Source organism: Hipposideros armiger, unplaced genomic scaffold (assembly GCF_001890085.2).
Source record: "Hipposideros armiger isolate ML-2016 unplaced genomic scaffold, ASM189008v1 scaffold_85, whole genome shotgun sequence".
In the NCBI taxonomy this organism is placed as follows: domain Eukaryota; kingdom Metazoa; phylum Chordata; class Mammalia; order Chiroptera; family Hipposideridae; genus Hipposideros; species Hipposideros armiger.
This window is the reverse complement of record NW_017731435.1, coordinates 3,930,497-3,942,074: the sequence shown is the minus strand read 5'-3', so window position 1 is coordinate 3,942,074 and position 11,578 is coordinate 3,930,497. Positions and strand designations below refer to the sequence as shown.

Genomic DNA, 11,578 nt, shown 5'->3' with positions numbered 1-11,578 from the left:
ATTCCACAGGGTCCCGCGTGGGCGAGCAAGGAGGCCGCACGCTGGACCGGGCTACAGCCCCGCCATCTGCAGAGCCTGCAGGGGACGTGGCACCTGCCCGAGGACCCAGGGCGGCTGGGGCTGCGAGGCTGACGAGGCGGGGATCCGCGGGAACCCTGTGCCCCTGGGCGCCCGTGGCAAAGGTCGAGAGCGACTCGGTCTGCGGCGCAAGAGGCACAGGGTTGGGGGAGTTACTGGGGCAGCTCGTCAGGGGCGCGACGGGACCAGGGCGGGGCGGAAAGCTGACCCCGGGGCGGGGACGGAGACGGAGGCGACGCTCCTCCAAAGCTGGCGGGGGAGGAGGCTCGCCACCGACGCTCACCTGGGGCTCGGACCCCGACGGCATTTAAAGGGCGGCTGGCGGGGCCCGGCGGGCGGCACCCCGAGCTGCTAGCGGCCGCGCTGGATGGAGAGCCCATGAGCTTAGGCGCGGAGCCGCCCGGCCAGGCCCGGGAGCGGCTGGACATGGCCACATACTGCGACGGCCCGGGTGTCTGCCCGGCCCCACACAGCCAGGCCCGGGCGGCCGCGAACCCAGCGAGCTTCGGGCGCGGTGACCCGGGCGCGGCGGGCGGCGGCCCGCGCCTGTGGCTGAACGCACCGGCTCTCAGCCCGGCGCCCTACGCGCCCGGACCTGGGCCCGCGGCGCCCTACGCGCCCTCCGGGTACGCGGCCCCCGGCCAGCTCCTCGGCGTCCCGGGCGGCCTGGCTGGCGCCGACCTCGCCTGGCTGAGCCTCTCCGGCCAGCAGGAGCTGCTGAGGCTGGTGCGGCCGCCCTACTCGTATTCGGCGCTCATCGCCATGGCCATTCAGAGCGCGCCGCTGCGGAAACTGACGCTCAGCCAGATCTACCAGTACGTGGCGGGCAACTTCCCCTTCTACAAGCGCAGCAAGGCGGGCTGGCAGAACTCCATCCGCCACAACCTGTCGCTCAACGACTGCTTCAAGAAGGTGCCCCGCGACGAGGACGACCCAGGTAACCGAGGCGCGCGGACCGCCCCGTCCAGGAGTCCGCGGGTTCCCGCCCCCGGGCAGCTGGTTCTCCAGGGGTGGGGACGGCCTCGGGCCGCGCAGCCCTCGCGGTACAGCTAGGGGTACTGAGGCAGGGGGGTGAGGTCGGGGGGAGGGACGTGCTCGGTGGCAGACAGGCGCACAGAGCGCCCAGAACCCACAGGCCCTGACTTGGGGTCCAGTCGTCTGAGTCTCTAAGTCTGCCAGCTTCGGCGCCCCGTCTGTAAAATGGGGAAGCAGTGCCTACTCGGGGACCGGTGGTTCAAATGACGTGCCGCTTTGGGAAGCGCTGGGACCAGAGTCCAGAGGCTCTGCACCTGTGGGCCTTCTCCCTGGCCTTGAGCTTAGGGGGGAGCTCAGTATTTTCTGGGGCTCGCCCTTGTCCGATCTTTCTGGAAAGCGCAAATTCTTCCCAGCCTGGCTGTGGAGGCCTATTCGCTCTGGTAGAGTGCCGCCTCGCGGTTTGGGGTGAGGTGAGGGGCCCCTGGGTGGAGCCAGTGGGGGGATCTTCCCAAAGTTAACCTCCACTTCTCACGTTCTCACCCTGGCCCTTCAGCCCCGAGTTTCCTGAACCGAGCCCTGTCTTCCTCCGCAGGCAAAGGCAATTACTGGACCCTGGACCCAAACTGCGAGAAGATGTTCGACAACGGGAACTTCCGACGGAAGAGGAAGAGGAGGGGGGAGGCGAGCGCAGCCGCTCCCTGCGGAGCCCGCAGCCCCGGAGGAGCCAGGGCGCTGGAGCGGGACGCCCTGCGAGCCGCGTCCCGGGACCTGCAGGCCTCGCCATCCCCGCCTGCACCCCAGGCTGCCGCCTGCTTCTCCAGTTTCGCCTCGGCCATGGGCGCCCTGGCTGGTGGCCTTGGTACCTTCCCTGGAGGCCTGGCGGGTGACTTTTCTTTCGGGAGACCGACAACGGTCGCCGCTCACGGTGCCCAGTCCCCTGGCCCTGCTCCTAGCTTCTCCAGTGGCCATCAGGCGGAGGCCACCGGCTTCTGTGTCGGTCACTTCGTCTACGGTCGGGAAGGGACCGAAGTCTGAAGGGAGCCCAGGGACTGTCCCGAGCGCCCAATCCAGAGGCGCTTAGCCGAAGCCCGGATTCCCACCTGGTGACAGTTGGCACCGCAGAGGTCCGGCTGCGGGGGGAGCGCAGAGCCGGGGGCGGGGCCCGCAGGGAACTGAGCCGAGAGGTGCCTCAGCCTCCCGGGTGGCTCCTTTGTGTGTGCCCCGCACCCAGGCGCCCATTCAGATGGGGCAACGGCGCACTCCCTGTTCCACCCGGGGCCCACCAGTGGCCGATTTCTTCCCCTGGCCCAGCCTGGCCCCCTCGACATTCCAGGGAGGATCACAGGATTCCGGAGCCGCCCCAGTCGGGCTCCGGGCGTCCCTCCACCCTCACCAGGTGTGTGCAGCGAGGAATCTGGGGCAGGTGTAAGAGGTCCTTTCTAATGGCCGGAGCTGCCTGGGACGGAAGGGAGGAGGAGGGCTGCCCGAGCAGAGCAGGGACCGGCCGCTGGGGATACCAGCCCTCTGCCTTGTTACTCAGCACGGGGTCCCGTTGACTCTGCCCTAAGACCAGGCGTCTCTGGCTACCACAGGAGCACCCAAGAGTCCCAGATGGTCTCAGGTTGGCCCCCGCCGCACCTGCACTCACACACTCTCAGGTGAAGCAGGCCCCAGGCCACCCTGTTTTCCTCTCTCTCCAGCCCCTCCCCCCCAATTAGCGCCCGAGCTGCCTCCTGCATGCAGAGCTGAGCAGAGGCCTCCTGTGTGAATTCAAGCGTCTCCCACCCCCAATTTGTATTTACCTGCAAGGTTATCTTTGGAGCCTACAGCCACTGGGAGGTGACATTTTGGCCTCCTTGCCCCCAGAGTTTCTGGGGGCCATTTCTGTACCCCCTGGAGCTACCAGTGCTTGACGGGCACACCCACCTTCCCTGCCCTTGGGGCGGGCGCTGGAGGCCCCTTCTGAACGAGAGCTGGGAAAGGACACAGCGAATTTGGAAGAGGACAGTGAATGTAGGGAGCCGAGCCCTGGCCTCCATCCAATGCAAGTTGCGTGGTTAGCTCCAAATCTGACTGCTGGGCTCAATGCTGCCCTGGTGCTGGAACCACCACGGCACTGGTGTCCGTCGCTTATAGAGCTGCCCCCATCAGAAGCCCTGATGAACAGTGGTGTGCTTGTGCGCATGTGCGTATGTGTGTGCCTGTGTGTGTGGAGGATGAGGCCTGAAGAGAACAATCCAACAATTGGAGTAAGTTTGGACCCTGGGTCGTGTTTCACTGAGTCCCTGGTGGCAGCCAGAAAGTTGCTGACTCATCTTATCTCTGCTACCCAAGGTTCTGCTTGAGATATCATATTGCCCAGCCAAACTTACAGCCAACCTCGAATCTCTTTGGGGGAAACGCTCCCCAAATGGAATACAATTAAAGAAGGCCAGAAAGGAAAAGAAAGTCCTTACCTTATAAATAAAAGAATTTTATCTCGAGCCTATTTTAATAAAATAAATTGCTAAAAAAAAACACCAATAAAAGTGACTTGAATATATATGCTGTTTCATACATTAGAAGAATTCCGCCAGTATTTCCAACATCTCTAGTCTAGACTTTGTGTTTGCAGGAAACATGGAAAGAAAAATTTTTGTTTTTAACTTAGTTTGACAGCATTGGGAAAATACAACATACAGTTTGACAATCAATGGGCTTTTAAGAAAATTGGCTGGAAAATATGTATAGAAATGTTTTGTATCATAGCTGCATGACTGCTAGAACATGGTGAGAATGGGGCTTTTTAAAAGTTTTCCAACAGTAGTGTTTCTGTTAAAATTGAGAAAAAAACTTTTCAAGATTTTTTAACTTTTGGTTTGTTTAACTAAACATTTTTTTTTGTGGTTCAAAAATTGTTCATGCATTCAAGCTATTTATATCATTAATAGGTAATGCTATAATCAAATAGAATCTTTATGAGAACTGCAGTTTAAAATAATTCTAGCAGCGCAGGGTATTCGGAACTCAGAATCCATCCCTCCTCCATGACAGTGCATGTGTGTGGATGTGTTTTCACGTGGGGGGCAGTGGGTGGGGGGGCAAATGCAGTCTGTGGGCCTTTGAGCAGTTGCCTTCACAAAGCCACTTCTCATTATCTCAAAGAAGCGTTTCCCCAGAGGAAAGAATCTGTGTGCTGAAATCAAAATAATAAACAGAACAAAGCAGTTTGTAATGGGTTTGTAATTAAATGCTTTCTTCTGGGCTCAATGAACTTGCCCATAGTTTCGAAGGCAGGCTGTAGGTGGACAACTGAAGGACCAACTCCTGAGCCTCCTGGTGACAGGAGGCCAGGAGAATCTTCTCACCACAGGACAGGCCTCATCTTCTCCACTTCTCTGTCCCCTTGTTGTTTTTGAGAGAGCAAAGCTATAGAAAATTTCAAATCATTTTAAAAATAATTGTAAGCCTTTACAAAAGAAGTTCCTCCGTGTGATGTTATGGGCACGTGATGGTCTAGCATTGGAATAAACAGCTCTTAATCTGAATTAACATTTCGGCGGTGTCGAAAAGTTTCAAATATGGAAACAAGTTGTTTCAAATGTCAGAGAGGAAAGACAATTAAAATTGCCAAAATACCAGGTTATTAGGAATCCTTTCTGTTGCTAAACAGTAGTGGAAATTCTCAAGTGATTGAAAACCAAACAGCATAATAATAAAGTGAGCTGTGGTCCCCGCTGGAAACATATTTGTCATCAGGTGAACAGGAGTCCCCATGCAAAGAAGACCATGATGAATACTCAAAACTTTGTTAAAAGTATTTGAAGAAGCGTAGGAACTAGTTTTAAAAAGTGAGCAGAGATTTCAAGACATGAGTTCACATTTCACTTACTGATGAAACGTTGAGTGTGTTTATTAATGATGGACAAAAGTTTTGCGTTTTAGCAAAGCTGCCTTGGGATATCAATGTGCAATTTTCAATCTTTAATTTCCTAAGTAAGCAAGTGGTATTTTTCATTCAGGGAAGTAAGGGTACAGGAATCAGCACAACTCTTCAGTGAAACGGGAAAGTGAAGCTCATCGCCATTTTGCTAGTAGGAAAGTGAGTCAGAGGACTTAGTGATCTCAAGAAGCTCATCTAACAAGAGCTCAAAAGGACTCCTGCGAGCAGTGCAACCTTTCCGTGGCCCAAATTCAGAAATACACCTTCATGTGCACGTATCCTCAGCACCTACCCTTGATACTCCAAGGCATAGTGTTTTCAAATAATAGTGTGAGAATGTCACGTTTGCAGTCAGGACTTGACCTCAGATGGAGAGGCACATGTGCAAACATCACAGAATGCAATAGGAGCTGAGTCACCTTGCATGCCCTAATCAAATGTGATGCATTCAAGAAACCTTTTCCACTGCCAGTTAAGCCCTCAGTGACTAGCCAAGGCCCATTGCTGCCTTCACAGAGCCTCATTCCAGTGGTAAGACAGGCGAAGGAGCGATTACAGCCTGGACTGTGGCTATTTGGCTCCAAAATGATGACTTTCCGGTCAAGTCAATAAGCTATGTCATTTGTAAACACCCAATTATCACATCGTGTCTTTAAATACACCTCATTGTGTTTCCCATTTTGCTAACTCAGGATGTGTTTGACTTCCCAGTTTTATAGCTTCCTTGTGATTTAGGCCTGGAGCTGACCACTACTCAGGGCTGGAGCAAGCCCATTTGCTGCCTTCTGCACAGCGCCAGTTGGAACCTTAACATAAAAGCCATCCTCTTATTAGAAAATCTATGGTCTGAGGGTGACAGCAGATGGCAGCCACTGTGCTCAAAGCTGGCCCTTCTCCAGGGCGCCTGGGGTATGAATTCCTTTGGCACGTCCCTCTGCATCCATTAGCTGAAGTTCTGGAAACTCTTTTTCTTTTAATCTAATATAAAATTTGCTAAGCAACATTATTTAAGGCTAAGTGCCTGGCACCTACAATAAATTGACATTTTGATCAGTTATTATCAGTGGCTGAACAAAGAATGTGACATATTCTTGGTTTTACTCAGTTTATGGAGGATAAATGAATGGTATGTTAAATTGGAATTTCACCAAAATAAATCACGATTGTATCCCTGCTTTAATATGGAGCAAATTGAACTGATGAGTTGGTAAGACTTTCTTTACCCCCAAGAGCCACCCATTCATCCATCAGACATTAATTGAACATCAAGGTGATAAGGTGTTTATTAGATGCTTAATAGATATTATCTCATTAAGCCCTCACAACCACCCAGTGAGGCAAGTGTTATTATGCCCATTTTATTGATGCAGAAACTAAGGCTCTGACCGATTGACTGACTCGTTTCCCAGAGGCCACAGATTATACTGAGCTGTGTCAGCAGGAACCTACCTACCCCCTGCCTCTGATTCTTCTGCCTTCAACGTCCAATCTTTCCCTGACATCCAAAGTCACGGTTAGGTGCCCCTCCACCTGTCCCTGCAGCAGCTGGATGGACTGCATCACCTCTCCCCAAGATTATGGTCTATGTGGGGGGGAGCCTGCCTGCTTCATTTCACAGTAGCATCCCAGTGTCGACGCCCAGGTGGGAGGAGGTGAATGAATGAATGAATAAATGAATGTGTGCATATAGCTGTACCCTAAGCGTGCCATACACTCTCCCTCCTATCATAAGGCCCCCAGTCTCCTAGGATGGGCCTGGTTCCCCCTGACAGAGGACCAGGCCTTCTGCTGGGCTCTCCAGATACAAAAATGAATGAGACAGCCCTGAGTACAAGTGTCGTCGGGCAGAGGGCCCTGTGCTGGAGGGCTGTGCGCAGAGGCGGCGAGGAGCTGGGAGAGGAAAATTCCGAGGTGTAGTGGGAGGCGAGGCCAGGAAGGTTTGGTTGGTCCTCATAAGTTCCCTACGTGGAACATGAAAGCAGCCATAATAATACAAATGGCGTCCCAGGGGGTCTAGGCTGACACCTTCAAGGCCACACGGTGGTGGGAAGTCGCTACGTATACCTTTCTCTGAGGGATGCTTCCATATTTACCAGTGATGCCCTGGTATATCCCAGGACACCCTAGCCTTTTTTCTCTGCTCTCCCCAGATCTAAACCCCCTCGTGCAGAACAAGGCTTAGCTACCAGGACGGCAGGGAGGCTCTGAGGACAGGCATTGGGCTGCATATGCTTCTGGGCTCCTTCCACAGGGCCTGGGCTGAACAAGACAAAACGGTGGGGAGAGGTAAAGGACGCCTGTGCCACACATAGCTCTTACTGCCTTCTTCTGAGAGTCTGGGGTCTACCTGTCTGCAGGCCCCTAATCCGTTCCAGCCATCCATCACCTCCATCTCCACGCACCAGCGATCTGGGCCTGCCCAAGGCACCCATTAGCTCCTGCACCTGAGCCAAACATCTCTGCTGCCTTTGACTGGATCTCACTTCGCTCTGTCCACTTTACCCCGAGCAGCCTAAGGGCAGGTCATTTTAGAGGAAGGTGGACTTCTGCAGTGAGCAGAATTAATACTTTAATGAAAGGTTTCTGTTTCAGGGTTCTTGAAAATGTGGCGCTTAATTCTTTATGCTCTTTCTGTACTCCTGAGTGGTACAGGGCTGCTGCCTCGTCACTTTATTGACATTGCCTTCTTGGATTTTTTAAATTCTTAAATTTCTGCTAAAAGGAATAAACCACATCATATATTTTAATTGGGGGAATTTGAAAGCAATGTGCCATACCACTTAAACAATGCAATATCAGAAAAATTAAAAGGGGAGGTAGGAAGAGACTCATGTAAAGAATCATTTGTTATGCCATTTTTTTTCTTTTTGACCGAGATATAATTAACAAATAACATTATATTAGTTTCAGGTGTACAGCGTGATTTGCTATGTGTACACACATTTGATATTTGAAATGATCACCACAGGAAGTCTAGTTAACACCCATCACCACACATAGTTACAACGTTTTTTTCATGTGATGAGAACTTTTAAGATCTACTCTCTTAGCAACTTTCAAATATTCAATATAGGATTATTAATGCTGTCAAGATGCTGTACATCACATCCCCAAGACTTATTTATCTTACAGCTGGAACTTTGTACTTTTTAACCCACTGTGCAATTCTTAAGAGATTTATTGCCCCTAAACTTTTTTATTTGTGGTTATTCACTATTGCTTTAATTTTTCTACAATGCCATGGTTAGTATATATAATACATGAAAGGTACGTAATAAACATAAGAAATATAAGAATCTACAGCAATAATACTTTTTTTTATTGTCAAGACTATTTTTTTCATCACTGACAGGAATGGTTCTTCACTTTCAGGGTTTGAATGTGTAAGTGTGCTGGCACACATACCATATTTATGCATTCGTTGCAGGCACAAAATTAAAATGAGATTTATAACTAGGAAAAGTCGTACATTTTCAAGTAACTAGTAAGATGGATGTTTCCAGGTTCTTCTGACCTCTCAGGAGGGACCCCACTCTTCAGCTCAGATTTCACGTGGGCTCATTGATTCGGCAACCTCAAAGCTCCCTTGACGGCCTAATGGGGTGTCCACATTACAAAAGACTTTTAGCATAGCTGAGAGTAGAGTGATGAGCCATTGCTGACACACCACGTCCAGTTCCCTATCCGCTGGACCCGGCTTTCGCAAAACCAGACACGGTGCTGTGGGCATTGTCCAATGGACACGTTCAGTTTAGAGGCGATGGAATCAGACACTTTACAAATGCTGTTGCAAAACAGGCTGAGTTCAAGAGAGAGCAAAAATTGCACAGCTGGGGCTTTGAATTTAGGAACGTAGTCCCCTTGGGTTGAAATGAACCCGGCTAAGACACATCAGGCTGGCCTGAGTGATGATGACCTGTTACCGAGTGCTGCTGCGAGCAGGGACTCCATAGACGGATGTTTACTAGATGCTAATAGGCAGGGAGAGATTACTAACAGAGCTTTACAACAGAGAAAACAGGGCTGGCAGGGGTTAAGAGACTTGCCCCAAGGGGGCTGCAGGAGGGAGGGTGAGGGCGTGGGTGGCTGGGAACCACGCTTAAAGTCAAACTTGTCTGACTCCAAAGTCCATGGTTTTCCCACCGTCTACACTCCCTTTCATGTCATGAAGGGGACGGCAGGCAGAGAAGCGCCGTGTCCTTGATCCTCAAACTCTGTTCTTGAGAACTTAATCCACCGTGTACCATTTCTGTGAAAGGCCAGGCACAGACTAGAAACATGACCAACTTCGGACTTTATTATAAAAATATATAATTTTGTAGGTATGATTTTTAAAACAAGACATGATTGGCTTTTGGACTTCATTATAAAAATCATAATTCAGTGGGCATACTTCTAAAAAGCAAAACTATGACTGTTCTTTATTATAAAATATATTTGAGTAGGTATGATTTTTAATATTAAGGGAAATCGCTAAATGAACAGAAATACAACCTCTAGCTTCCCAATGGGAGAGAAGGAACAACAACATTACAGCAGGAAATTCCAAATTATTCATCATAACTGGCCTACCACACAGCTTGTGTGGCCCACCGAGATACCAGTGGTTTTGAACATTGTGTGGTGGTTTAACAAGCCCACAAATATTTCATGAAATAAAATTGAAATTTCAATGTCCATAAATACAGATTTCCTGAACACAACATGCACATTCATTTCCATGACGTCTTTGGCTGCTTGGCTGCATCACAGCTCGTCACAGACCCCGGCTGCATCAAAGACCAGAGCAGCTCCCATGGCCACACACACTGCAAATCCCAGGGTCACCACTATAGCACAGGGTCTCCGAGACCACGTGTGATGTTGAAGTTCCAAGAAGTTCATTGACTTGCTGGGATGCTACTGTGAAATGAACCAGGCAGGCTCCCCCCCACATAGACCATAATCTTGGGGGGAGGTGATGCAGTCCATCCAGCTGCTGCAGGGACAGGTGGAGGGGCACCTAACCGTGACTTTGGGTGTCAGGGAAAGATTGGACTTCGAAGGCAGAAGAATCAGAGGCAGGGGGTAGGTAGGTTCCTGCTGACACAGCTCAGTATAATCTGTGGCCTCTGGGAAACGAGTCAGTCAATCGGTCAGAGCCTTAGTTTCTGCATCAATAAAATGGGCATAATAACACTTGCCTCACTGGGTGGTTGTGAGGGCTTAATGAGATAACATCTATTAAATATACAAAATATCATTCAGAACAGCAATGATCAGAAAAACCAGAACATTTATAAGGAGCTATCTCACCACAGTGATATTTCTTCAAAAAAAAAAAAAAGAATGTGGAAACAAGGTTGCAACCACAGTGAGTTTTGGGGTGTCTCATTTGTTAGCCAGGCTGCTTTCTTCCAGGGGATGGCTGCTGACCCAGGAGGAGCCCATTAAACTGGGTTTGGCTGCAGCAGTTGAAGAAATTCATCCAGAAAGTGTCCGGAAAAAAGAAACTTGTTGAAGACTATTAGCTTTTGTCCTCAATTTAGTTGTACTGTAATTATATATCAGAATTTCAATGTCATCAACATAATTTATTTTTTCTCTTGTTATGCAAGTGTCACAAAATATCTTCAATTTTGCCCATTGGCCCACAACGCCTAAGATGTTTATCATCTGATCTTTACAGAAGAAGTTGCCAACACATGATTTATCAGATGACAGGAAAGCAGAGTGAGGAAAAAAATCATTGCGAACAAACACAAAATAAAATGACACTAAGAGCCCAAATACATAGCTAACCATAATAAATGTAAATGGCTAAACTTCTCTATTAAAGTCAGAGGATTAGATTTATGTATTTTTAATCTAGCTATAAGCTGCTGATAAGAAATATACCTAGAATTAGACCTCAAAGGAAATTGAAAGTGAAGAGACTTAAATTCTATTGGCAGAATTTAATTCTATGGCAGGCACATTTTAATGAAAAGAAAGTTGGGATGACAAAATTAATTTAAAAATAGAATTTAAGTCAAAAGATATTAATTCAACATTTCCAGCCTGGAAGGCTGTGCCCTCCCCACTTAGCCGACTGCTAGTCTTGTATTCTCTGTGGTCCTCCGAGGCAGTTGGTCACTCCCTCCCTTAAGTGCCTCTATTTTGTCAATCAACCCAGTTCCTCGGAACCTTCCTCTCCACCTCCATGGCCACAGTCTTGGTTTAGGCTCCTATCATCTCTGTCTAGCATGTTCCAATGGTGTCCCGGCTCCAGTGCCCTCTAATCCTTTGTTTACGGTACCACCATATTTGTGTTTTAAAACACCCCTCTTAGAGGTCTTAAAACACCATGAGTCTAAGATCAAGTCCAAATTCCTTATCGCTTGGACCCTATCACAACGTTCTGTTCCGTCTGCCCAAACTGTTTCCCCATCTTTCCACTCTCATTCTCCATGACGTCTGTCTTCCAGTCTTCCATCTTCTCATCTTCCAGTCTCACCTCCCTCCCTCCCGCCAAGCGTGCCAGGGCCAGGCTTTGCCTATGGTGCCCTTTGTCTCTCTCCATCTCCCCCCAAATCCCTAATAAATCCTTAAGCAGCAGCTTGTCCATGTTTCCTCAAGTCCCAG

At 49.7% G+C, this 11,578-nt stretch overlaps 1 protein-coding gene across 1 annotated transcript; it reads left to right on the top strand.

Annotated features, from left to right (window-relative positions):
- Positions 1-504: 504 nt before the first annotated feature.
- Positions 505-2,088, top strand: FOXI2 (forkhead box I2). The gene is made up of 2 exons (XM_019644091.1): positions 505-1,015; positions 1,646-2,088. Exons 1-2 carry the CDS (start codon positions 505-507, stop codon positions 2,086-2,088), a joined length of 954 nt encoding a protein of 317 aa, XP_019499636.1.
- Positions 2,089-11,578: the final 9,490 nt, after the last annotated feature.

Coding starts and splice junctions, on each gene's coding strand:
- FOXI2 (XM_019644091.1), top strand. CDS start 505: ATGGCCACATACTGCGACGGCCCGGGTGTCTGCCCGGCCCCACACAGC. Junction 1,016..1,645: donor CCGCGACGAGGACGACCCAG/GTAACCGAGGCG, acceptor CTTCCTCCGCAG/GCAAAGGCAATTACTGGACC.